This window comes from Mesoplodon bidens (genome assembly GCF_964165515.1).
Source record: "Mesoplodon bidens genome assembly, chromosome: 2".
NCBI classification, from domain to species: Eukaryota; Metazoa; Chordata; class Mammalia; order Artiodactyla; family Ziphiidae; genus Mesoplodon; species Mesoplodon bidens.
Genome location: NC_138177.1, coordinates 38,413,362 through 38,440,381, shown reverse-complemented (window position 1 = coordinate 38,440,381; position 27,020 = coordinate 38,413,362). Strand labels below are relative to the sequence as shown.

Sequence of the window (27,020 nt, the reverse complement as noted above, 5' to 3'; positions counted from 1 at the left end):
CAGCAAGGAGCCAGTCCTGTCGAGTCCGGAGGTGAGAATTCCAGGGCAAGGGAACAGCTGGAATCACAGCTCTGGGCAGGAAGAGGCTCAGTGTGTGGAGGGTCCACAGGACTTCCAACATAGTGAGCAAGGGGGGAAAGAGGGGCCAGATGGGGTCAGACAGGTGGGCCGAGGCCGGATTACACTGAGTGCTATAAGCCAAGGTAAGGGGTTTGAATTCTACTCCAAGTGAGAGGAAAAACCACTGGGGGGTTTCAGCAGGAGAAATGACACCATTTAATTAAGGTTTTAAAAAGATACCTCGGACTGCGGTATGGAGAAGGAACTGCAGGGGCGAGAGGGAAGGCAGAGAGCAGGTAGGGACTATTAGATTTGTACAGGAAGAAGGAACGCACTGAGACCAGGAGAAATGCCGTCCAGGTGGCTGCAGGAGCCACCTGTGTGGATGGCGGTGTGCTGTGTGTTTGCCAGGAGGAGGACCTGGGGAAGCAGCTTTTGTTGAGAGTGATCGAGACTTCCACTAGGCCTTTCAGGCATCCTAGTGGAGATGTCGGGGGAGCTGGATACACGAATCTGGAGTTCTAGGGAGCACACGGGGCTGGAGATCTGGCTTCAGTGGCATGTGAAGCCTTGGGCTACATGTCACCAGGAACGGTGCGTAGTGGAGAAGAGAAGGCCCGGCCAGAGGACCAGCTCACCAAGGCTCTGAGGCCCCAGAGCAAGGACTCAGACCCTCAGTGCTGGAGGAGAGCATGGAAACATGAGTGCCGGGCTGTTTCCCAGCCCAGAGTCAGGAGCAAGTCCTCTCAGACGGAGAGCCCATCCTGGGTGCACCTCGAGGGCTAGGACTGTCTGCGCAGCTGTGCCTCGCACAGTGCCTGGAGCTTCAGGCCATTCAATGAAAGCTCAGTGAGCGAATAACCACATACACTAGACTGAACAGGGCTGGCAAAGGAGTGCTGGGGTGCCACGCTTGCACCTAGCCTAGGAGTCCCCCGAGGATGGGGAGTAGTCAGCTTATCACGCTGCCACTCCAGGGGGTCTCCTTCCCCACCCAGTGCCTTAATCCCCTACCTCCTGCATCAGGGCTCTTGCTCCTGTCACTCACCGGGATGACACATGCCCTACAAAGCTCGGCTCCGTCCTCTGCAGGCTGCCCTCTGGTTCCTGGCCGGACTCTGTCTCCTCTGAGGCCGGGGAGGAGGTGATGCCCATGGAGCTGATGGTGCCAACAGCTGCTGAGGCGAGAGAGCCCTGGAGTCCTCCTGCAAGAACCATAGCATCCCTCCTGTGTCACTGATCCATCCCCATGGGTCATGGGCGGGGGGCGGACGTTCCCAACCCAACGACAGAGGCAGGAGAGCCAGAGGAAGACGGAGAGAAGTGGGAGCCCCACGAGAGCAGTGGAGGCAGTGGTGAGACACACGTGAAGCAGGGAAGGGTCTTATTTCCTGCTGGACCCCATCACCCCCAGCACAGCACCTCGTGCACAGCAGATGAGAAATAAACATCTGTGAAATGAAGGGCTGCTTGTGATAAGCCATGTCCCTCCTGTATCAGGAGATAGTTGGGGTGGGGGGCAGATTTTGTATTCCTGGGACAAAACCCACAATCTTGCTGGCTGGGACATCGAATAGCTAAACGATAGCCACCGTTTTTGGAGCACGTGTGAAGTTCTAGACAATGAGTTAAATGCCCTACAGAGATTATTTCATGGGTTCCCAGGAGATGGGTTCTATCATTCTTCTCAGGTTATAGAGGAGGAGCCCAGGACCTCCTGGCTAAAGGGAGGAGGAGCCTCACCTGGCCCTCTGCTCCAGGTCTCGAGCAGGTGAAGGCCAGGCTGCCCAGAAAGGTCACCAGCTCTCAGAATAAACGCCCCGTAGCAAGTGGGTAGGGGCAGCCAGCAGCCAGCCTAGAGCCTACCCGAGGGAAGAAAACCACACCTCAGCACAGGGCAGGCGGGAGCTCAGGGTGGGGCCTGCTTCCTCAAGGTTCGTGTGAGCAAGGAAGGGAGAGGGAGAGTGTTTGCTCCCCGCATGTAGTGGAGCGTGTGGCCGGCACACCCGGGGCGGGGCAGGGGGGCGCTCGGCATCCACATCCGCAATAAGGTCAGTAAGGCCTGTCACCTCTCTGCCCTCTTCTCTTCCACTGTTTCCAAGCCCTGGTTTCCTCCCGAGCCATCACAGCCCCAGGGCTGCCAGAGCCGCGGGCACAGGAAGGCAAGGCTGTGTACATTGGGCCTGTTATCTCTGCCTAAGAGTGAGTGGCTGAGTTGCTCACCTCAGACCACAACGTCGGGGGATCAGAGCCCAAGGGCCGCCAATGCTCAGGATTTGCCCGTGATATGAGGACCCCTTCCAAGGGCAGAGGTGATACCCTCTATCCTTCAGCAGCCTTTGCTGCTGAAACCTAACAGCCTGCCCAGCAGGCTCGGGGGTCTAGGAGGGCTCGGTCACCAGAGAACGACCCCAGCACTGTTTGTAGGAGCTCTGCCCACTGGGCACCCGGACAGCACGTCTGCTTCGCCACATGGAGGAGGTCTCGAGGGCTGGATTCCTGCTGAATTACTTCACTTATGCATCCCCCACAGGGCCTAGGATGGCGCCTGGCCTGTAACAGGTGCTCAATCAATACTGAATGAATGAGTGAATGAATGAAAGGACGACCTTCAAGCAGGAGGATCTTAGCCGTGTGATTATTTGGTGTTTGCTGATCTTAGTAAATCCTGGAACTGCTGCTTCTTCCTGATCTTTTGGTAGCAAAATTCCCTTAAAGCCCAGGCTTCTGGCAGCCACAGAGCTTGGAGCTCCTATACACACCTCAGGGTTCCCACTACTGCCGCCCCCAGGGGGAGCTGGCTAATCCACCTCCAGGTTGATGTGGAATCCTGTACCAGCCCACGGACCCCGCCAGCTTCCCCAACATTCGCCGCGGCTCTGGGGGCTCCTCGGGGCTGCTATAGGAACGGTGCATGGGTGTGTCATCTATTAAGATGAACAGTAAGTGAAGACTCGGAGTGCCTGGTGGGCCACCCAGCCTGTGGCCTCTGGTCTAGGACCGCCCTAACCCCAGGGGAATCCCTTACCATCTCCATGGTCCTCCGGCGGTACTGCAGGCTTCTGGCTGTAGGTGCCCTTCTCCCCACTGCCCGCGAGGATGGCTCCTCCCCAGGGCTCCTGCAGCCCCTGGGGCGTGCTGTTGTCGCAGTGACCGGTGGACGGGGCCCGCAGGGGGCGCGTGACACAGGGGCTGCGGGGCTGGGGCTGCGGCCGGGTGAGCTCACAGGCCCTGGGAACTATGCTTCTGGAAGAAGGCACGGGGGTGTCCATAGGCTCTCCCTGGTCACCCGGCCTGCGAAGTCCAGCCAGGGCTGCCTTCCTGTGAGACACAGGGGAGGTGGTTTTCTTTGAAGAGGGAGGGGTCGGCACCCAGCCTTTGGGGGAGAGGGAAGCGGTTGGCTGCCGGGCCTGGTGGGGGGCAGAGCGCTCTGCGTGGCTCTGACTCGGGGAGTCAGGTCCCAGAGACTCCTGGCTCTCTACAACCTGGGCTTGTCTGCCTGGCCCCGAGGAGCCCACCTTCACGGAAGAGGCGCTGGCATAGGCTGTCCGGGAATCCACGGGCTGAGCCCAGTGATTTTCCGGCCCTGGTCCAGGCTGGGACCCCAGGGAAGCCCTCTGACAGTCCTGGACAAGAGGCTTAGAGAAAGCATCTTCTCTGGCGAGCAAAGTCCCCTCAGGCGTCTGTCCCATGCCTTCTGTCACCTCATCCAACACCTCCACTAGCTCCAGCCCAGGCAGGTAGTGCGGGGCCTGGGGGCTCCGGAGCGGCCCCATTTCAGCCTTTCGGAACCACCTGTGGCCTCCCCGAGGCCTGGAGGCCCGCAGACGGGGGCTGCTGCCGCGGACCCTACTGGGCTGGGAGGTCCCGGCCTCCTCACTGTCGGTCCTGCAGCTGTCGGAGGTGTCCGTGCTGTCCAGGGCCGAGTCTACCTCCTCGGGGTGCGCCTGGCCCCCGATGTGCGTCTCCCGGATCCACTCAGTGTGGAGTCCGGGCTCAGCAGGGAAGAGCCGGAGGGGGCCGCCCAGGCCCCGAGGGCTGCGGGGCTGCGCCAACGCCCCCTCCATCCCGCAGGCGGCTTCGCGCTCCCGGAGGACCCTCGGGTCGGGGGTGATGCAGTGGCCGCAGGCTCGGCACCTCCTCTCGCTGCCCTGAGCGGGCGGCGGCGCGGGGAGGCCCCGGGGCTCCAGCCCGCCCAGCAGCGGGTGGAGAGACCCCACGCCCGCGTCCTGGCGCCGGCAGCCCCCGTGGACGTAGTCGGCGAGGTCGGGCTTGGAGCGCAGGGGGCCCTGGTCCGCCGGCTGCAGCGCGGTGCTCAGCACCTGGCGCTGACGCTGCTGCAGCCGCTCGAGGTAGCGGGACTCGGCGTCACGGGCTGATTCATCCTCAAAGCGGACGTGGGACGGGGAGGCGGCCCGCTTCGGCCACTGCCCGCTGCTGGACTCCCCGCTGGAGGAGTCACTCGTGTTCCCGTTCTGGAGGTTGTCTCTGCAGGCAAGGGTCATCCTCGGGTCCAAGGCTGGGCTTTTCCGCCCATCTCTGATGGGGAGGCAGGAGGAGACAGGTCACGGGCAGAAAGAGGGGAGAAAGGTACAGACTCCCCGCTGGGCACCCACCAGCCCCCCTCCACCCTGGGGTAGTCTCCCACAGTGCTCAGTGGAACTACAACCCAAAGTTGCCCCCAGTCAGGCTCCTTCGGAGTCGGGCAGCAAAGCAGAGCAGCTTACAGGTGCATCCCGATCCTGAACACAGCGCTAAACAAAGTGAACACAACCTTCTTTACTTTGGGCTTTCCCTCTGTTGCCTGGCTCAGCCTGAGTTAAGATGAAACACTATTAAACTCAGGATTGTACAGAAGGATGATACCGAAGTCCGCGTGTGTGTGTGTGTGTGTGTGTGTGTGTGTGTGTGTGTGTGTGTGTGTGTGTGTGTGTGTGTGTGTGTGTGTGTGTGTGTGTGTGTGTGTGTGTGTGTGTGTGTGTGTGTGTGTGTGTTTTTTAGGAGAAGTGAGCCTGGCCATCATGGGCATCTGGTGAATTGTGATGAATTGTGGCAATGCTGTATTTTTTATAAAGGTTTAATGGGAAGAGCATATTTTAAGTCTCCATGGAGACTGCGTAGGACCTGCAGTCAGTGTTTCTAAACATTCCTGCTCTCAAAAGTATCTACTCAGGGTTCCTAATCATCTTGCTTAGACAAAATTTAGACAAAGTGACACTGGTGTTTCTTCTTGGTCTCTCCACCTTGTCTGGGCCAACACCCCCTCCTGTACCTGCCCCTCCCCAGGCCCTCACATACACGCTTGCCCCAAAAAGCTGTGATGACAATTGCTGTGCTAGGAAGAGTCCTCATGGTCTGTCATCAACCTTTGCTCTGGGAGACACTGTGGCTGGTGGTCAAGTCCTGCTCAGCTCAAGAAAATACCTGCACAAATCTCACACTGGGCCTCTTAGAGCCAGGCAACCTGAGGTTCAGACCCCTGTGCAAATGGACCCAGGCCTACAGGTCATTTCCTATCAGAGGCCACCTAAGTAAAGACAATGCTCCTCCCTTCCTTTCACAGCAGCACCTCCCCACCAATCTACTGCTGAGTGGCTGGGATTCACATCATTTCTGACATTTCTCACTTCTTTGTCACTCACGTTGGACCCCTGCAGTGGCCTCTTATTCATTGGTCCTCCTGGAGCAAAGCTTCATCACACCATCTCTCAAGGGGGACACGGGATCAAGTTCACAGTCTTTGGGGTAAAAATACAGGCCCTCCACATTCCTCTCTGCCTTCCTCTCCAGCTCTGTCGCCCACCACCCACTTGTAAGGCCTCCACCCCATCTACCTCATGCAACCCTCCTGCCACTGTCTCCTGGAATCTTTCTTCTTAACCTGACTGCATTTGATTCCTAGGTATTAAATCTTACCTGTGTACAGATACCATGTGTGATGGTTAATTTTATGTGTCAGCTTGGCTGGGCCATGGTCAAACATTATTATACTCGATCAAACATTATTCTTGATGTTTTTGTGAAGATGTTTTTCTGGATAAGGTTAATATTTAAACTGGTGGACTTCAAATAAAGCTGATCACCCTCCATGGTTTGATGGGCCTCATCCAATCAGTTGAAGGTCTTAATAGAACAAAGACTGATCTCCCCTGAGTAAGAAGGAATTCTGCCAGCTGACTGCCTTTGGATTTGAGCTGCAACTCTTGCCTGGGTCTCAAGCCTGACAACCTACCCTACAGACTTTGGACTTAAAAAGCTTCCATGCTACCATGAGCCAATTTTTTTAAAATAAATTTTTCTCTCCATACATAAACACACATAGTGTTGATTCTTTCTCTGGAGAACCCTGACTAATACATCTTGATGATGTCTCCTCCTCTGAATACCCATGCCATTCATCATCAGAGATGTCAGAAGATGTCAGGGCTGGAAGGGACTGCCATGACCATGTGACCCCTCCTCGTTTCTACAAAGGAGAGGCCACACAAGACCAGTTCCTGGGCTGACCAGCACCTGAACAGCTGGGAAAGGCAAATTGCAGGAATTTTTTCTCCCTCATGGAGCCACGAAAATAGAACTAGACATTGACCATGCTAATAGTCAAGTGCTGTCTGGAGACAGGGGCCTGGATTTTAGAGACCTGCTACTTCTTTCCAATTACCGAGAAGAGTACCCATGTAGACAGTTATCTATGCCGGCATACTTTATGTGTTATGTTACTGCTTTTAGTCCTCAAAGCGCCTACAAAGGTTTCCCTAACTATACCCTATTCCTAGCACATTTTGTTCAAGCCTGTCTTGACACTCCAACTTATTAGAAATGAAATGTATGTGAGTGATTGGTTGATTTACTAATCCTTCCTCTAACTGGATGCTTCAGTGATTCTGGAGGAAGGATGCCAATGCTCTCAAAAAGGCTGCCTTAATGTGAGTTCCTTCCTCACCAAATTCACAGCTGCAACAGAAAGACAGATGTGGTATGTAATTAAAAGGAAAAGTGTTCAGACAATAGCAGGCCGAAAACATCCATGTTTAACAGTTACTGTTAAAACATGCCAACCAGTGGGGAGAGCAGCCACTGAACTGGTTGACTTCTCTAACTATACATGGCATTGACTGGACTGCAGTGTGTTCTTCCAGGCTGTGCTCTCTGTATGGATAAATGGTCTTGCCTGTCTGACTCAGGTGAACATGTGTTCACCTGGGCTCTGAGGGTGTCACTGGCCATTCTTAATCATCCCCTTCCCTGGCTGCCTCGATAGCCAAGCCACTGACTAGTCTCATAGCCCTGATGGGTTGGAATGGTCTGGATCGCAGATGGCATGGAGTATGATGTATAGAGGCTACCCTTGGGGGTCATGGGATAGACTGAGAGGTCAGAGTTAAATTGTCCAAGACTGATTCCCTGCAAAGCTCCGTGGCAACCAGCTAGGGCTGAGAGCTTAAGGCACTCACTCACCTGTGCCGTGTCAGACCACCACAACATCAAATCTGGGACCCCAGGCCTCTGGTCACACCAGGAGAGGGGCTGGTGCTCACCCAACCGTGACTGCTGAGCCGGCAGAATAAAGCTACATCCAAGGTCCTGCTGTGTCGTACTGCATTGTACCCTAGGCCCCGATTCACAACAAGGATGAGTACTTCTTAAGTCAGGCAGCTGAAAAGTGCCACAGTGCAAGCTCTGGGGGCCTTCCTGGAGCCTGACGCTAGGTGTTCACCAGGTGTTTACCCTGCCCTGGGATGCAGTGGGCAGTGGGGGACTGCACACCCGCCACCACTCCTGACTCCAGCATTTCCCAATGGGTGCTCCTCCAGGAGAATTTTTTTTAAAGAACTACTGCTAAGCAAGTGGGTCTGCCTGCTTTGAGATCTGAGCAGATGCTATGCTTGAAAGGGCTGCTCTGAGGAATACTGAGGCATTGTCAGTCATCCTGTTTTCTAGAACCCATATGCACACAAGGCCATCTTATCATTAGGCACAACAGCTGCAGTACGTGGGGGCCACGATTCTTCCAGCGCCCACGAAAATGTGTTAGGTTCTTTTAATGTCAAAAGAGAATAAATAAATGTACTTTTAAATTAAAGAAAACATTCTCAGATGTAATATTAATATATTCACCTTTAAGCCAGCATGGTCATAAAATACAATTTTTAACTTTGTTTATGGAGGAAGGAGCCCATGAAGGCAAGAGAGCCTAGGGCTTCCAAAAGTCATACCGTGGGCTTGCATTTGGAGAGGGATTTGTGGCTGAGATGTAAAGCTCCTGAGTAGGCTCACCCCTGGTGAGGAGGGTACAGTGTCTCTCTGCTTGTCTCAGCATGGCTGGGGAAGTCCCTCTGATCCCCCTGCTTGTGACAATTCTAAGTGACTGTGAAGCACTGCAGTGCCCTTGCCACCTAGGACCCCATCTGCACCTGCATCTTTTGAGCCTGTCAGGATCTCAGAAGGGGCTGTGAGGTAATCACTCTGGTGGGCTCGCTGTCCATGTGGGGTTCCTGGGTCAGCTCTCCAGAGCATTTTTGCCTGGTAAAGGAAGGCTCTAGGCAGAGAAACAGCATCACCTCACCCCCCAGAAACAAGAGGAGCCGCACTGAGCAGAGGCTCTGCCCCTGCTGCACAGGCAGGATGCCCTGGTCAGCCAGGCCCAGCCGGTGGAGGAAAGGCCCACTGGGAGATTCAGTACGCAGGCTTAGACACAACAACCCCCTCCAAGCCCCAGAGGGCGATGCCCTGCTCTGTTGACAGGATGTGGGCTATACTTTCTGAGGAGGGAAAAATAGAGCTCAGCTTTCGAGGCAGTACATTCCTAATCTAATAAGGAAGTCCAGGTCCTGTCAGCCACATTAGCAACCTTAACTTTTACGTTCAAGATGGAGAATCGAGCCATCCTGGAATTCATGCCAAAGGTACAAACAATATTTTTGTTCTAAAAGAAGAAATGGAGAGATGCAGGAGAGCTTAATCACATAAGGTACCTTCAACTCAGTTATTGAATCCCAGAGGCCTCCACCAGTAGTGCTGGGACCAGTGCATAAATGTATGGTGAAGATTCTGGAGACAAGTACAGAGCGAATAAGGCACTAGAGCAGCAAGCAAACACCACACCTGCCAAGCTTCTCAATATTAGGCACAGCAGATGCCTCAACCATCCCTCTCGGAGAGGATTCTGTCTGCTCAGACTCTGGAGCTGCACGGCCTCCTTGGGAAGGAGGAAAGGACTCAACAACAATGCTGTCCTAACCACACAAGCTCCATGCGGTCCTACATGGCCACTACCTGACATAGGACAACAGCACTTACGGTGTCACCTTCCCAGGCCGTGCCTCTTGCTCATGTGTTCTGCCCTCCTGGGATTAGGAACACCAACATAGGTGTTCCTGTCCCCCACATGGCAAAAGGTTGTGCTTCCAAGAGCTGCTCAATTTCTACACTGATTTGCTTCCAGAAAATGCGGCTGCTGCTTACTACCTCTTCACCTCCTGGAAAAGCCAGTCTGTTCAGGATTGCCCCAGCTACCTCCAGCGAGACCCGAGATAAAGAAGACCTTCTGGAGACTGCTCTGCCTGCCCCGCTCTTCCATCATTTTTCATCAGGCTGCTCTTTGGAAGGAGTGATGCCTCTGGGCTCGGGGGGTGCACGAGGGGCTCCTGCATCTAATGAGGCCCCAGGCCTGTGTGGCACCTCCAAGTTAGCTCAGCATGTCTCTCCAGGGCGATCTGACAAGCGTACCCTTTAGAAGCATTTGCAGCAAGCCATCTGGCGTTGACTTTTCAGCTATACCCTCTGAGGATTCACCAGTACTGCCAAGTCAAAGTAATTCTTTTCTGGACACAGCAGCTGCTAAAGTGGGTCACCTTGCATTTCAGTAGCATTTCTGCTGCTGGAGAAGAGCCTGGTGAAAGGGAACCTACTTTAAGCTTAGTGACTGGGGTTGTCGTGAGATGCTGACGTGATTTGGGGAAGAGGAAGTGTCCAAAGTACGTTTACACCATCCAGTCTGTTTTGCAGATAGCCTTGCCTGTTTTGAGGCTCCCCAGCTCCACCTAAGGACCTAAAGAAAGTGGAACAGGAGGCTTCCATGGAAGTCTAAGGCTCTGGGCCTCATATACACGCAGAGTAGAACAGTTAGGATGCTTCAGAGGAGCCACTCCCATTCCTAACTAGTGTCCTCCAGCCAGAGGGAGACAAGGTACAAAATGTGGAGATAAAGAGTAGCCTGTTTGGTACCTCTTGCCAGGATTTAGGGTCTCCTGAGCCCCTCTCCCAGGGGTCACAGTGACACTGAACACAGAAGCGGGCTGCAGCCTTCTGCTCCTGCTGGAGTCATCTCAAAGGTGCCAGGAAGGTACTCAGCCTTTAACGAGAGGGCTCAGCATCCCCTCAAAGAGCACGCAATCCAGTTCCGCTGAGAATCCTCGCTGCCTCTAGTGCCCACTGTGCCATGGTCCTGCTGGGGCCTGGGGCACTTTGGCACAGGCTGGCGGCCTCATCGCAGGCCAGCTGCACCAGCAAATGCCACATGTAAGTAATTGCTTGGGCTGAACTGTACACGGAACAGGCACAATGATGGGGATGGGATGTCATGCAAGGAGTAGCCACATATGTGGAATGCTGGTCTGAACGTCCTTGAACTCGTACTTTTCCCATCTCTTCATCCCTGATGAGCTCAGCCTCCCTCATAGCTCCAGCATCGTGAAAACAGGGTAATGCCCAAATCCGTAGTTCTGACTTCTCCTCTACAGCTCCTGTAACCAACTGCCTGATAAGCATCTCCAGGGGGTGTTCTGTGGGCAACCCCTCCAAAGCCTGATCCTGCACCTAGGCTTCACCTCTTGGCTAAAGCCCCACCAAACCTCCAGACACCAAGTCAGAACCCTGGGCTCCATCCTGGATGCCTCCCCTTCTCATGCTCCCCTCATCCAGTTGATTAAATGATTAACAATCAGAGGTAACACTCGTATCGTACTCACTATATGCTGGGTGCGGTTGTAAACACTTTACATATATTAACTCATATAACCCTCACAACAACCCTGTTAAGGTAGGCACTCATAGGATTCCCATTTTGCAGATGAGGAAACTGAGGCACACAGACTTCCCTAAGAGCACACAGCTAGTAAGTGGCAGAGCCAGAATTCAGTGGTCTGGTTCCAGAGTCTTAACCGCTTCTCTGCTGCCTCATTAAGCCTGCTTGCTCTGTCTCCTGGCAATCTCTGTCTCCACACCCTGCCCCCATCACTGCTCACCAGGACCACGGTGCAGCCTCCTCACTGCCCCTGAGTCCCCCAGATCCAACCCATCCCTGCAGTCAGAATAGCTTTCCTGAAATGCAAATGTGATGGTGCTACCCACCTGCCTCAAATCCTTTGGTGGCTCCTAGCTATTATGGGAGGCATCCAAATTGCTCAGCAGGCCTGGAGGCCTCCATGACTGGACTCCACTGAGCCTTCGGGCCTTCACACCATGCACCCCCCAGCATGGCCTCAGGCTCCAGCCTCCCCGGGATGCTCACCCCCGCGTCCCTCATCTGCCCTCATCTGAATATCTACGTCTCCTTCAAGCCCCAACTTACAAGCCACATCCTCCAGAGCCTCCCCTGTCCTTTCCAGTGGAGTTACGGTAGGTTTCCTGCCCTGCACACGCACCTTTCCTCTCCTACACCACCGCCCACAGAACTGTATTGATCCGTTTGCCCGTCTTTTTCCCTGGAGACTGTGACCTCTGTCCTCCAGGGGGGCTCGGATTATGTTCCATAACATCACACGAGCAGGCCCTCAGTGAAGGTGTGCTGACTGACTAGAATGAAAGCAATGCCTGACACAGGAAAAACTCACACACAGACAGGAGGGAGGAGGGAGCAGCGGCATTGTGGCTGGATCCCATCTCTTCTTCTGCCACAGCCCTCCCAGGCCAGTCTGAGCCGGGCCCCACTCACCGGCTGCCCTGGGCAAGGGTGGGCACAATATCGTGGCTGGCACGGACGGGCCGGGTCCTGGCCTTCATGCGGGCTCGCTGAAGCAGATGCTTGGCTTCCTCATGCCTGGGGCTCAGCACGGGCTCCGGCTTGGGACTAAAGGTCCTGCTGGGTGGCACATGGGCCAGAGCAGGCAGGGGAGGGATTAGAAGAAAATAACACGGATTAGGAGGGCTTTAACAGTGTCAAGCGTGGCTATGCCAGAAACAACCCTGCGTGTGCAGCCTTCCTTGTTCAGCTCCCACACGGAGGGCACCTAGCCTGGGGCCTGGGGCCTGGCCCTGAGCAACTCTGGATGGGACCAGGGAGCTGGCCCACCTTGGACATCTGCTCAGAGACCGGAGGCAGAGAGCCCAGGAGGATCTAGAAAAGGGTAGGGGAGTCTCCAGATTATTCTATTGTTCCTTCCCTGGGCAGACAGCGGGAGCTATCTGGGAGGAGGGGAAGAAAAGGGCCTGGGGTTGTCGGGCTGGGCTTGTGCCCAGCCAGCCAGATGGTCTTCACACGTGTCCCCTCCCTCTCTCCTTCTGTCTCTCTCTGCACCCACACGTACCCACTGGGGCTCCCACCGCACCATCCTGAGCTCCCACCGCAGACACAAGGAATCAGCGCTCTGCCCGTCACTGGGCTGCTCCTCTGAGGGAATGACATTTTCATAAGGCCTCAGTCCGCATCCCAACAGGCATCAGTCCCGGGCTGAGAGACATTAAGCTGGACCCACATCGAGTCGGCAGTGGCTCGGGTTCATAATAATAAAGGCCCTCTAGCAGTCCTCTCCGCCTCCCCAGCCAGTCCAGAGCTGCAGAAAATGATAGCAGCTCTTTTTCAAAGCCACCTCCCAGACAATGACATGCAGCCAGCACCAGACTCCCCCTGACCGGAGCCCATCTCCCCCGCCAGGCTGGCTGGGGACAGGTGAGCTCTCCACTTGACAGATGAGGGCTCCGGAGCACAGAGGAGCACCTGGTGCGTCGTCGCTCAAGGTCGGACATCAAGTGAAGCAGGGCAGGTGCCTCCACATCCCCGGTCCCCTCCAGGCCGAGGCGGAGTGGCTTCCGCAGCCCCGTGGCTGCTCCTGTCCTCACTGCACATACGTTGGGCTGTCCTCACTAGGGAGGGTCCGTAGAAAGAGGACCTGGGCAGGTAGAGGCTCAGCCCGGCCTGCATCTCAGACTGCAGCCCGCCAAATCCCGTGCCTTACCCACCCCATGTGTCACCTGGAGAAAGGGGCCTTGTCTTGACAGGGGGAAGGTACCAAGTAGTTTCCTAGGTGACAGATGACAGAGATGTGAGTGGGGAAATGGCACAACCCTGAGGCCTCCTTGGGACAACCTTAGACAAGCTCTAGGCAGTCCATGATTTTTTTTTCCTTCTTTTTTCTTTTCTTTTTTTTTTTTTCTCATTATTTGCACCTAATCCTGCAATTGGGGCCAAGATAAAAAATAAGAACTGCCAGAACAAAGGCACCATCTGTGCCTATGAACCCTGGCAGGGCCCAGGCACAGTTCGGGAACCAGGAGGGCTTACGGCAGAGAATGAAAGTGAGTCTCCAGGCCTGCTGCCCTGTGAGGAGAGGCCTCCCTTTGCACAGCTTCCCGGGCAGGCAGGGCCTCCAATGCACTGCCGAGAGCAGCTGTGCTCCCCAAGGCTCCGGCTCCGCCAGCAGAGATAATGAGGTTACCAGCCCGGGGAGAGATGCATCTGCAGCCGCAGGCCTCTGGCTGCCAGCCCGCACGCTCGGAGCCTTCCGGTGACAGCTGTGGTTCCCCGGCTGTCGGAGGGCATTTGTCACAAGACCTGGTGGGCAGGCAGGAGGGCTCCAGGCAGCTGGCCAGATGCTGCCAAGATCGGTCTTCCCCCCAGGTTTTTAAACCATTTTCCAGCTTTGCTGCTTCCTTTCTGCTCCCTCTACTTGGAGCTGTTAATTTTTTTTTTTTTTTTCATCAGCTGCCCTGCTTTGGTTCCTGGCAGACAAAGCTGGTTTCTCCACTGATTAGAAAAGCAGGGTTTTTTAGGCGCCTGGAGGCATCCATGCAGTAACAAACTGAGCAGGGAGGGGACAGCCACTACCTTCACAGATGGCAGCCAGGGTCAGCGGGGCAGGCAACTCCTGGTCACGGTGCACCCTGGAGAGGGCAGGCCCTGACAGCCCTGTGGCAGGGAGGGGGTCTTTCTCCCAAGCGGCAGGGGGCAGACAGGTGCAGTGCTGTGAGCCTGTCCCAGTCTAACTGCCCACCCCCCATCACTGCATTGTCTTGGTCCACCCACGGGGCAACAACCCTGCCCGACAGACAGGTCCTGACGCCTGAGGAGAAGGGAGACTCTCCACTCTAATCTGACCACAGCCCTGGAGCCACCCCCTTCCCATCACGGACTATAACCCACCGTCCCAGCTGTCGCAGTTCCTTTAGAGATTTCCTCGAAGGATTGGGGTGGTCCCTGTGTGGCTTGGCAAAGACAACTCCATCTGAGCACAGAGAGCTTTTGTCACGGCCACGAAAGCTCGCACAGGGAGGGCTCATGAGCTCAGCGGGTGAGGCACAGGGAGAAAGTGGCTGAGTGCTTCCCCCAGGCCTGTTTCCCCATCTGTAGACAGCGGGAGTTACACAGGGGACAGAACTCACATTGCTACCCTGTAAGCCAGGGCCTTTGGCCAGGTAGCCTGCCGTACCACAAGATGGGGTGGGGGACCCTGACGTCTTCTGCGGGGGCTTCACAGATGTCTGGCCCTCAAGAAGCAGCAACACCTAAAAGAGCTACTGGCTGGGGACAACGGGACTTCCACATGAGTATTCTGGCCCTTCCGTCTGCCCCTCCAACCACCAGCATCCTAAGCTGCTTCCCAGGACAAAGGGCAGCATGCAGCCCCCTCCCGCTCTGGTCTCTCCACCTAAGCCCGTTTCCTAGCAGAGAGACAGGCATAGCTCTGACTGCAGCTCCCCTCCCACCCCACCCACAGCCAGGTCAGGCTCTCCAGTCAGGACAACCACCACTGTCCCCCAGTCAGAGAGGTCAGGGGGACAGAGTGGCCTCCTTCTGCAGCCATCATAATCCTAGATTAAAATAATAAGCTCCAGCAAGTCCGGCTTTAACTCTTTCATCCCAGGAATATGAATGAGGGAAACAATTTGGAATGTAAAGAGATCTGACATTTCCCGGATTCCAGGATGCAGCAAGTAGAGGGAAAATATAGTATACAGAACACATATGAGCCTTTCTGCCCAGCATCTGTGCCATTTTTGTATATTAGAAAGCTTTTTGATGACCAAGGATAGAGCGCTCCTGTTGTCACACTGTGTGCGGTTCCCCGAGTGAGGGGAATAGGAAAGGTGGGCCCGGAACCGATTCTGGAACACGTGCTCCATGAAGGCAGGGGCCTGTCTGGGCTCAGTACCACAGACACCTTCTTCCCAGGGCTGCGGGACACGGACAGGACAGAGCTTAGAGTGGTGGTTAGAAGCGTGGCTCTGGGGCAGCCTGCCCAGGTTCTAATTCTGGGCTGCCACGTATCAGCTGTGTCACCCTGGCAGGTCACTTAGGGGTTAAGGCTCAGCTTCCTCCTCTCCTAAATAGGGGTTCAGTTGTTAAGTGAGACTGATCCCCTTACAAGAGCTGAGCACAGAGCCAGGAACTTGGTGAGATCCCATCAATACTAGCATTTATTATTATTGCTTTTATTATTTGCACCATTATTTAGTTAAGTTACTCTCACCCCCTTACTGAGCAAAGGATGGAACCCCTGAACATGAACTAAAATCACCTGCCGAAGAGATCCCCTTTTCGTCTGCCAGGAAGGCGTGTTTAGAAGAGACAGGCTATCTGAAAGCTGGAGAGGGCTTGGTGGGTTTTGTTCTAGACCTTCAGAGCCCTTGACAGGACTCCACAGAAAAGGCAATTTCCATAGAATGGGGAATGGGAGGAGGCTGTTTGGTAGCAGAGGGACACTGCTGCCCAGATAATAAATAGGTGCTTCTCTCAACAGAGAAGGAAGAGCTGTTTAAGAATGGCATATACCTGGACAAAACTCTAATTCGAAAAGATACATGTACCCCTATGTTCACAGCAGCGCTATTCACAACAGCCAAGACATGGAAACAAGCTAAGTGTCCATCGACAGATGAATGGCTAAAGAAGATGTGGTACATATATACAATGGAATACTACTCAGCCATAAAAAAGAATGAAATAATGCCATTTGCAGCAACATGGATGCAACTAGAGATTATCATACCAAGTGAAGTAAGTCAGAAAGAGAAAGACAAATACCATATGATATCACTTATATGTGGAATCTAAAATATGACACAAATGAACTTATCTACGAAACAGAAACAGACTTACAGACATAGAGAACAGACTTGTGGTTGCCAAGGGGGAAGGGGGGTGGGGGAGGGAAGGATTGGGAGTTTTGGATTAGCAGATGCAAACTATTGATATTATATACAGAATGGATAAACAACAAGATCCGACTGTACAGCCCAGGGAACTCTATTCAATATCCTGTGATACACCATAATGGAAAAGAAGATGAAAAAGAATGTATATATGTATAACTGAATCACCTTGCTGTACAGCAGAAACTAACACAACATTGTAAATCAACTATACTTCAATAAAATAATTTTTTTTAAAAAAGAATGGCTGCTGTGGGATACGCCTCATTGAACACCTTTGAAAAGATCTGGGTGGAGGTGTGCAGAGCTTCCCTAGGACGTCAACTCCTTACAGAGAGAGCAAAAAGGCTCTGTCTTTGCCTTCCTGAAGAAGGAGGACCAAAAAAATCCTTGTGGGCTGTCACTCTGCTAGCACTGCATGTGTGGGGGCAGGTGACCAAGACACCCCCATCTAGGGGGACAGTGGCCTGCTCCACTCTGGAGGCCATGGAGGAGGGCTTCCTCTTCTTGAATTTCAGCCCAACTCCTCAAAGATGAATGGTCTTGAGCAAATTAACTTTCTTGAGCCTCTTTATTCACAAAGGTTGGCACCATAATGAGATTTTCCTGTGTGGGGTGTATGTGAGTGTGACAATGACGTGCATGACGACTGCAGGCAGCACTAGCTGTGAGGCGGGGCTTGAAGTGTTGGCATCCTTCCTCCTCCACCAGGACTTAGAACCCTAGATACTTCAGGAGCACGGTACGTAGTTGAAAACACTGGTGAGTGGTTAAATGAAACTTTTTTCTTTTTAGTTGTAGTCTTGGCAGGTTTGGGAGTGGCGAGGGGTTCCCTCTAGTTTTCCTTTGCGTCTGTATGTCTGAGTTGGTGGGCAGGATGGGGAGTGGCGGGGGGTACGCAGGACGGACAGGGGCTTGGCTAGTCTTCATTACACCCTTGCCCGGGGGAGTCCTCAGTTACATCTGCAGCCCTGCAAATCCTGGGGAGATGCAGGAGAGTTTCTTCTCCCAAGCTCATCCCCAGGGCTCCTCACGACCCCCTGAGACTAGGACCAGAAGATCCAGAACCCAACCAGGGAGCCAGAATGATCTCCAGACTCCCTCACCAGGCTACCCATGTAGCAGGCCACAGCACACAGCAACGTCGCAGCACTGCCAGAAGACGGGGTCATCCTACCAGGGAGGGAGTGGACATGGCAGGAGGGAGACAGCGAATGTCCCTCCATTTCCTACTGCCTTACCTAAAACCTAAATTCCAAGGCTCTCCATAAGTGGTCTCAGCCCACATTCACACCCTGTGTCCTGATAGCATCTTCCACACAACCCACCTCACACCTCTCCCATGCACTTCTGCAAGCCTTACCCAGCTGGAAGGTCCTCTCCTGGCTCCATCCTGATCCTCTCAAGCCCACAGGGGTGTCCAGCCCTTGGTGAGCCCTCACTTACACCCATGCATGCACGCTTCTGCCAAACATTTTCTGAGTGCCTGCTCCGTGCTGATACTCAGCAGGTACCGGGTCCCAGAGATAAGAACAGCATGGTCTTTGGCCCTAAGAAGCTCCAGAAGGAGATCCACCAGCAACAGCTATGGCCAAAGTTGGTGTAAGCACAGTGGGCAGTGAGGGCAAAATGGGAATTCCTTCTGAAATTACACACAGTAGTAGGACCACAGGAGAGTCTTCCAAAATGCTAGGTAACAAATTAAGTTTTAAAAGCCCAAGATTTTCTCACAGCTGTGGGCCTGAGCACTTGAGCCACAGGCCAGGCCTCTGAAATTCTTGAGGGTCCCCTGTCTGCCCCTTCTTTAAACTGGAGTCTGCAAACAGCTTTGGAGCAGGGAGTTTTGACCACTAGCTATCTCAACAGGGGCCTGAAAATTGGGACCCACCAAAGTCTGAGTTGCTGCCGGCTGGCACCCTGTCCCTTCTTTCCTTGTGACGAGGTGTGTACACAGAGACTGGGCTCCCCGTTATGAGCCTCAGTTTCTGTATCTGTTGATAGAGATGGGCACGATTCCACCACGGGGATGGGGGGAAATTAACAACCTAGGAAATCCTCTGAGCTTCCTTCATCATTACAGCACAATGAAACCACCCCAGAGACCCTCTCCATTTATCCCACAGCGGAGCAGTAGTTAAAGTCCCTGCAGACACACTTCAGGATCTGGGCCCCCCAAGATCACACACATGGAAAGGCCCTGATTTGAAGCAGAGTGGGCCTGGGTCACATAGCACTGCCTCTCCAGTGAGACTGTCAAGGAAGGCCCTGGGCCTCAGGATGCGTGCAGCAGCCCAAGGCTGAGTGCCTTTTTGTAAAAAGCTGACTCCCTTTCAGTGCGGGGCCTGGGGTGAGCATTGTACTGACTGCTGCTGCTCCTCTGGTTTCACGTACTTTTTGCACAAGCGGGGCAATCTGTAATCCTGATACGCCCTCTCAGAGCCTCAAGACAGGGGAGAGGCCAAGTGGATCCTGGCCATTTTACAGAGAGCAGGGACGGGACACCATGGGTTGCTAAGAACGGATGAGGGCAGAACCAGCCCTGAGCAGAGGATCCTTCACTTCCCCCCCGCCCCCCATCTCCAATAAGTCCAGTGCCCAGACACGGCCATGAGCAAGGTCGCTGACAGCACTGACCCCGCTGGCCACCTCTGAAGTGCTCACGTCTCACCTCATCCTCTCCCCACCCCCAGTCAATCCCATTTCCTGAATCATGTCAACAGTGACTTAGGAGAGAAACAAGCTTATCCCACGGAGGTTGCCATTCACCATTCTTTGTCTATATTTGAGAATACCAGGCTGGGGGAGGCCGAGGATCCCCGGATCCCTAACCCAAGGCATGGCCTGTGGGGACAGATTGTGGCAGTGCTGCTTCATGGTTAGAGCACAGCCCTTGGCACCGAGCAGCTTTGACTGTGAACCCTGACTCCAAAACTTAACAGCTGGGGCTTCCCTGGTGGCACAGTGGTTGAGAGTCCGCCTGCCGATGCAGGGGACACGGGTTTGTGCCCCTGTCCAGGAAGATCCCACATGCCACAGAGCAGCTGGGCCCGTGAGCCATGGCTGCTGAGCCTGCGCGTCTGGAGCCTGTGCTCCACAACGGAAGAGGCCACAACAGTGAGAGGCCCGCGTACCGCAAAAAAAAAAAAAACAAAAAAAAAACAACAAAACTTAACAGCTATATGACTGGGCAAGTCACTTAGCCTCCCCCCAGAGGGGTCTCTGTCAGTGAAACAGGAACAATCAATAGGGTTCATTATCAGGATAAAGTGAGGGTGTGGTGCAGCACAAGGTCTGGGAATTGAGTGTCAGCGTGGTCTTCTGGAGGGAGGGACCACCAGGTTGTTCCGGTCCTCTGGGACGGAGTCTCCTCTTGCCCCTCAGTAGAAGGGACAACCATTTGGTCCTGGGGCATTTCTGGTGTTCCCTCGGCATCTCAGGGGTCTCGCCTCCACGGTCGACTCTCCCTGTGACCACTGCAATGAGCTGGGCCAGACAGTGACTACTGTCTTGGTCTCTGCTGTCACCATCATTTCAGGGCTTCTTGTCTTATCACCATGCAGAGCAGTAACAATTGAGGACATAACACGTGTGGGGTTAACTTGGTCACAGGGGTTATTTGGTTGCAACACTGAACTACACTGATGCTAAGTTTGACTGGGTGTGAAACCGGACCTTTTATGCCTCAAACACTGAGAAGATCTGAGGGGCTCACTGCCCGAGCACGTCCTGACTGATGTCCTGGCCCCTTCAGGATGGCCATCATGATGGTGACCACAGTCTCAGAGTCTACACTACCCAGTGTCCTCAGCCCCACAGTACACAAAGCCCCAGGACCCTGGTCCCATGTGGCTAGGGGTAAAGAGCTGAGGGAAGTGTGCCTTATTTCAAAGGTCTCTTGGGGAGTTCAGCTATACAGAAGGAGCATCAGTAAATCCATCCTGCTTAGGGGAGAGATGGAGCCTGCAGTGTCTTAGGGACCACTTTAGTATCTGACCAGGAGACTCAGGAATAGAGCCAAATGAGGAGCCCTGTCCCAGGAGGGTTCTACACATGGCTGACCTTTCTCCCATCCTTGAACTAGGGGAGATGGGAGAAAGCTCAGCCATGTGTAGAGCCCTCCTGGGACAGGGCTCCTCATTTGGCTCTAGAGGTATGCTCTCTGGCCCTTCAGCCTGGGTATCTACTCAGCAGGGGCCTGAGTATAGATCACCAATAAAGGTCCGTGGGGCACTGTGAATGAATGACCTTCCAAACAAGCCAGAAGACAGTTTTTCCCATGCCAACTCTATGCCCGGATATACGCTGGGCACCAACCTCATTCCACACACACATTCTCTCCCTTCATACATAGACATTGAGATCATCATACAATACACATAAGCACACACCTACACATCCTACGCCGACACCCACATACCTTGTCCAAACCCTAACCTGCTGCAGATGGTCTGGAAGGTGAAACAATAGTCCAGAAATCCCTACCCTGAGGATTCTACACAAATGCCATCTCCTCACAGGACTGGGGGAAAGTCCCTCCCAGCCCCATGGTTGAGGTTCTTTTCCTTTAAGATGCGTGTTTTTATTATTTGTTATCCAACACGAGAGTCAGGAGCTCTGGCTTCTCCTTTCAGTAGTGACCTCTGAACAAATCCCCCGTGGCCATCTTGCAGCTGAGACTTCCTCCCCCCACCCCCCCACCCCGCCCCTGCCCAGGTAAGAAACGGTGGGAGTGGCGGGGGAGGAGCAGCTGCAGAAGAAGAGGCCCCACATCCTCTGGGCACAAGGTCTGTGGGCCCAGGCTGCATCCTTTACAGCCCCCCAGGGAAGGACGAGGGGACAGGGCGGGGGTCAGGGTATCGCTGAGGACCACAGTCACACCCCTCCATATCACGGCCGGGCTAGGAGGGGATATGAGGAGAGGCTGACCGCGGCGGCCGTGGAGGCGGGAAGAGACCCCTGGCAGGAGGGGGGCAGGCACAACTCCAAATTGTAAACAACGAGGGAGGAAGGAGACAGAGAGCCCCCTCTCCGCCAGGCCCTCAGCCGACTCCACTGAGAAGGCCAGTGGCCAGGCAGAGGCTGAACCCCCGGAACCTGGGCAGCCCTCGCTTTGTGAAAGCAGGACTGGGGGGCCCTGTCCACGTGTTCTGAAGGGGAGGGAGGTCAATAAGTGGAATTTATCAGGCAGGGAGGGGCCTGATCATGGAGAAGTGACACTGCTGACCTCTGCCCTCAGCAGAAACCATGAGACCCTCAGGAGGGTGATGTCACTGCATGGCTGAGGAAATGGGGCCGCTTCCAGCTCCGGGACCTCTCTCAGCTTCACGTGCCAGGTGCGCAGCAAAGACTGAGGAGGAGGCCGAGGCCTGGGCACCACCAGCTCAGGCCCACAAATGGCTCCTTACCCCGCCCGGAGGGTAGTCGTCTCACCTGCCTGGTCGGGACACTGCCCCAGCCCCATTCCAGGCCCAGCTTCCCAGAGACATTCGTGGAGGGGCTAGAGCAAAGTCAGGGAGGCTGGGGGCGGTGAAGGCCTTTACACAACCCAACGCACCCCTTGATTGGGAAAGGAACTGGTGGAGTAATAGCCTTGCATTCGGATCTTTTCCCTAAGGATTTTCGCATCCATTATCTTGTGTTCAGCCTCACAACAGTCCTGAGAAGTATCAATACATCCCACAAGTATTACTTGGCCCACTTTAAAGATAAAGAGACAGAGGCTGGGGCAGGGAAATGAGTCCCAAGTCACAGAGCAGGTCGTTTGCAAAGTTCTCTTCACTGTGCTCCGTGCCCCATGGTTTTGCACAAGTAGCAGGGGCACAGCCTGGGCCACGGGGGTGACTGGTGCCTTCTAAGAGGTCTCCGGGAGGAGCCACGGCCACCTGTGCTGCAGGGTTTGCCTGCCCTCTCGCTCTCTCTCAGTCTCCTGCTCTCCCGATGCTGTGTAAATGAAGGTACAGGGACAACTGCCGGGAGGGAGGGAGAAATAGAAGATATGCGCTCTGAGATCTTACCTGCTCTGGTCAGCGTCCTGCAGGGAGATGCCGGAGTCCCAGTCCACGTCCCCTGCTAGTCGCTCTAGGACCCAGAACAGAAGCAGAGATCAGGGCAGAGCCAGAAACTGGGCTCTCAGCTGCCACTTGAGAAGCATGGAGGAGAAAGTTTTCTCCAGAAGCCATTTACTCCCCAGATGACTCCGATCCCCGAGGCAGAGGCATAGCCTGTCGTGGTGACTGCTGGTGGGCACTGTCATGCATGAGCTGAGGGGTGCACCGGGGTCCCCTCCGGCGCTGGGTGAGGGAAGAAGGAAGGGAAAAAGCTGCCTCTGAGGGCTGAACGCTGAGCTCAGACTGACAGGAGGCTAACCCCGTTTGTGGAGAAGGGCTCCTACCAAGAGGACAGTGAGGTCCACTGTGGGCTGAGGATGTGTCATCTGAGGGACGTGCAAAAAGCTACTCTAGAAAGAGCTACAAGCCACAGGGAAGAAACCGTGGTAGCCTCCACCCCGAGGATAGAGGATGGCCTCCCATCGGTCTGGGGGATCTGGGGGGACTTTAGCAGATGGGGCTGAGGTGGTAAAGAATCTCTGTCAAAGCCAAGACTAAGCAGACATCCTGATGAATTTGGTGACAGCCAGCCGTGCTCTCCCCCTTTCCCGCCCCACCCTTCCGCGGTAAACCCCCTCCCCCTTTCCTTCTCCTGGACTCCCTCCCGTGTCTCCACCACCACACCCACAGAGTGGGCCTTACCTGGCACAGCTCTGTCCCGGGGTGAAGTCCAGGCTGGGCTTTCCACCTTGGAGGGGCTCTGCCCCCCAACACTTAGCATCTCCTGCAGCAGAAGGCGGTTCCTCTCCACGAGGTCAGACAGGGACAAGGTGCTGCCCCCGGTGCCCAGGGCCCCCAGGTCTCCAGCTCTCCAGAGCTCCCCCAGCAGGGCTGGCCTGGGGACGAAGTCCTCCTCGGATGTCAGAGACAAGCTGTCCAGGTCTTCCTGTGTGACGAGACCACCCTGCAGGGGGTATGACCTTCCTTTCCTCAGGCTGGGCCTGTGGGTGGTTTTGTTACAAGGACCAGAGCCCTCAGGCTGGCTTGGAGTGACTCTGTGCATGGGGCTCTCTTGCAAAGAGCTGGGCCCTGGCGGCACAGCCCTGTCGTGGTCAGGCAGTGTCTGTACTGCTTCTGGAGGCCACGGGCTCCTCCTGTTACAGCTCTGGAGCCCAGAGGCAGGCGACCTGGGAGGCCCGGGGGCCCTGTTCCTGGCAGACTCCTCCTCAGTGACACTGCTGTCCAGCAGCCCGTCGTTTGGGTTCTGAGCATGATGGACCACCACGGCATCAGGTAGGGAAGACCCCTCTGATGGAGTCCTGGATCCACCCACCTTGACTCGTCTGCATTTGGGTTTCTTGAGGGATGGCCGCTCGTGAGAAGTGAGGCAGGGGCTTGCCCCCTGTTTGCCTGCTGTCATCTTCTCCTTCAAGGCCCTCACCTTGGACTCCAGCACAGAGGGGCCTTGGAGCTGTATCCCCTGTGCCCCAGGAGGCTGGGGGGCCATCAGGCTGGGTGTTCTGTCTTCTTGAGGACAGGGCCAGTGTCTTGGGAGGTGTCCATTCTCCGGCTGTGGCTCAGGGCCACTTCTCTCCACAGCTGAGGTCACCTCCATGGAGCTGGCTGTTCTGCTCCCTATTTTGGGTCTTCTGGAGGAGAAAACAGACAGAGCTCCTTAGATCCAGCACCTGGTTAGCTCCAACAACCTCCTGGGTCCCCAAAGTGCCTTGGGATAGAGCCCTGTCCAAAGAAAAATAACTTGGGGTCAGAGCAGGGGATACCCCCTAGACAATGTGAAAGCACCTCGAAGAATACAAGTCATTGGATGGTACACATAGGTTATTACTGAGTTTTTTCTTCCAAGTCTAAGTAGTGTTCTCGTTTTTCTACCCCCATTTTACACGTGGGGCACAGTGGAGAGTCAAACAACAACCAATCTTCTGCCCAGTGTGGACCAGAGTGAAAATGGGGGCCAGATTTCCCAATCCCTGGCCTCTTGCTATCCTGATAGGTGTCAGGCCTCAGAGGAGGATGGCAACATCTGCTAAGGGCCAACAAGCTCTTCCCTTTCCAAGGGGAGCCAATGCAGAGGACGGACTTCAGGAAGATACCACCCAGGATCTGACCCTCTGGCAGAAGGGGCCCCCTGTGCTCAAACCACAGGAGCGCAGCACGGGGCTGTGCCCACAGGGTGGCCAGGATCAGGCACCAATGCCTATCAGCATCTGCTCTGTGCCAGGCAGGCCTGCAAGCACTTTCAAACATGCTCTTGCAAATAATCCTCACGCAGTGCTGCCAGAACAGGATTATTATCCTCATTTTTACAGACAGAGAAACTGAGGCACAGAGAGATTAGGTAACACGGGAGCTAAGGGAGGCCCAGATGGGAATGCAAAGCTTCTCCTCCCAAGGCCAGGGCTCTTCCCAAGCACTCAGTGACCGTGTACCCCCATTCCCCTACTCCTATGAGAATATTGGTCTAGACAGGTTAAGTGACTTGCCCAAATTACACAGCCCCTTGGTGGCACGGCTGATGTCAATGTCTTCAGAGGGAACAAAAGTGAGCACGAGATTTCACTCACCAAATTGTTCTGTGCACACATACCTGCCACAATGTCTTAATATTTATCCTGCTCTCTGAGAATATGCTCCGTCTCCGTCATACATCTAGTTATGTCCCACTTGAAGTAAACTGCATGTATTTACATAAATACATGCATCCATATTGACACAAATTACAAACAAGAAGTTATTCACCTTATATATTGACCAACGATTCACCACAGAATTCTCTTAAATGCCAAGTCCCTCTAGAGTCACTTACTACAATGCAATTTTTACGTTTCAGGAATACACATATTTCACCAAGCAAAATACACGCACAGTGTGTATGTTACCTCAGTTTTAAACCTGTGAAGTTTAAGGCCTATCTTTGGGAGGAAGAGATCATTTACTACACCAGTTAATCTAGAAGTTACCAGCTTTGTCTTGGCAGCCCGGCCACCCGTTCCTCTCTTCTAAGGTTCAATCCAGAAAGCAGGGGACGTGAAGGTAATGGGAGCAATTTCAGTCACATTTTACAAGAACTTTCTTTCGGGTAAACTCGAACAGCATTCCAGAGATCATCCATCTCCGGAGACCTGGAAGGATGCGACCTTCCCCTGGGGAACAGTGGGTGTCGACTTGTGCGGCTCGGCACCGCCGAACTCTACGGCCCAAGTGCTGTACTTCTCTAAGCCGGAGACGCTGAAATGAAGACGGACGTGACGGACGGGCCTCCCCTGCGACCCTCCCTTCCCTCTCCCCACTGGCGGTCCCGCCACCCCCGGCCCGCCCGTCGCCTCGCCTCCTCCGTACTCACTGAAGGCTGCCGCCGGCAGGTCGGGCCGCCGCCTCCATCCCTTCCATCCCCGGCGAGGCCGGGGCCTCCTCTCCCCCCCTCTCCCCCCCTCTCCCTCCCGGGCCCGCTTCGGGGACCGGGGCGCGCGGGCTCGGCCGGGGCTCCGAGAGTGCGGCCCGCAGGCCTCGGCCCTCGGGGCGCTCCCGGCTCGGCTCCCGGCTCTGCGGGCCGCCCCGGGGCTCTGAGTGGGGTCGGGCCGGAGCAGCCGACCCGCGGGCCGCGGCCTCCCTCCGGGTCCGGGGAGGGGACGCGGGGTCGGGCGGGGAGGAAGCGGCATGGGCTGCTAGCTCATGGTTCGGCCACGAAGGGGAGAGAGGCCAAGCCCGGCGCCTTCCCAGCCGGGACGGGAAGAGGGAGCGGCAGAGCAGAAAGGAGGGGCGGCGGAAGGGGCTAGAGGAGCGGCCCTGGCCCCCACCCCGCCCCGCCGCCCTCCGCGCTCGCCGCGGCCCCGGTCCCGGACGCCCGCGCCCTGCGGAGCTGCCCCTCCCGGCGGCGGCGAGCGATGCCCTCCAGACGTCTAAGCGGCGAGCACGCCCGCGAGTTTGGGGACTCGGACGGGGCGGGGGCTGCCTTCCGGGCCGCCGGACCTAACCTCTCGCGGCCCGGGTCGCCCAGTCCGCCCGGCGAGCGCCCGCAGCCGAGGCTTCTGGGAGAGCGCGGCCGTGGGACGCGGCTCCACGCGAGCCAAAGCTGCGGAAACACCACTTTCTCCCAGAGCTTCGCGGGAAGGAGTGTAACCCTACACCCGGGGCGTGGGGAGGAGGCTCAGCTGTGGGCTGTCTGGGTGGAAGCTGAGGAATGCCCTTTGTTTAGACAAGTTTTCCGGAGGAGTCGCCCTCTCCGAGGGGCCGTCTCCTTGGAGGTCAAGGTCATTTGTTTCCGCTTTCCAGCGGCGCAAGGGGACCCGTAGTGGACGCGAGTTCCCTCATCCTGTCCTGCTAAGGGGAGAGCCAGGTGCCTGCATTGGCAGTCGCCTTGAATGGGGACCGATTCTCAGGGGTTCTGGGCACTCCTGAAGACACCTTGTCACTTTTTCCAGACCGGGGATGAAGTAGCTGCAAAGGACTTTACCAGCAGCTGTGGCCCCAACCAATGGGGCTTGCTTTCTCTTTCCGCCCAGAGGGAGAGGACAAGGTCCCCAAATA

The 27,020-nt window shown here is 55.2% G+C and overlaps 1 protein-coding gene across 2 annotated transcripts in view; it reads right to left on the bottom strand.

Annotated features, from left to right (window-relative positions):
* KIAA1614 overlaps window positions 1-26,583 on the bottom strand; it is a 37,007-nt gene extending 10,424 nt beyond the window's left edge. Inside the window, exons 1-6 of one of the 2 annotated variants that reach the window (XM_081221534.1) lie at window positions 25,837-26,583; window positions 23,178-24,124; window positions 22,443-22,506; window positions 11,996-12,142; window positions 3,089-4,599; window positions 1,109-1,265 (exon numbers count right to left, since the gene is read on the bottom strand). In XM_081221534.1, coding sequence (XP_081077660.1) covers window positions 1,109-1,265; window positions 3,089-4,599; window positions 11,996-12,142; window positions 22,443-22,506; window positions 23,178-24,124; window positions 25,837-25,883 — 2,873 coding nt within the window. In that variant the 5' untranslated portion in view covers window positions 25,884-26,583. The remainder of the gene's footprint in view (window positions 1-1,108; window positions 1,266-3,088; window positions 4,600-11,995; window positions 12,143-22,442; window positions 22,507-23,177; window positions 24,125-25,836) is intronic. The other variant, XM_081221535.1, reaches the window with a different exon arrangement.
* Between the last annotated feature and the right edge of the window lie 437 nt (window positions 26,584-27,020).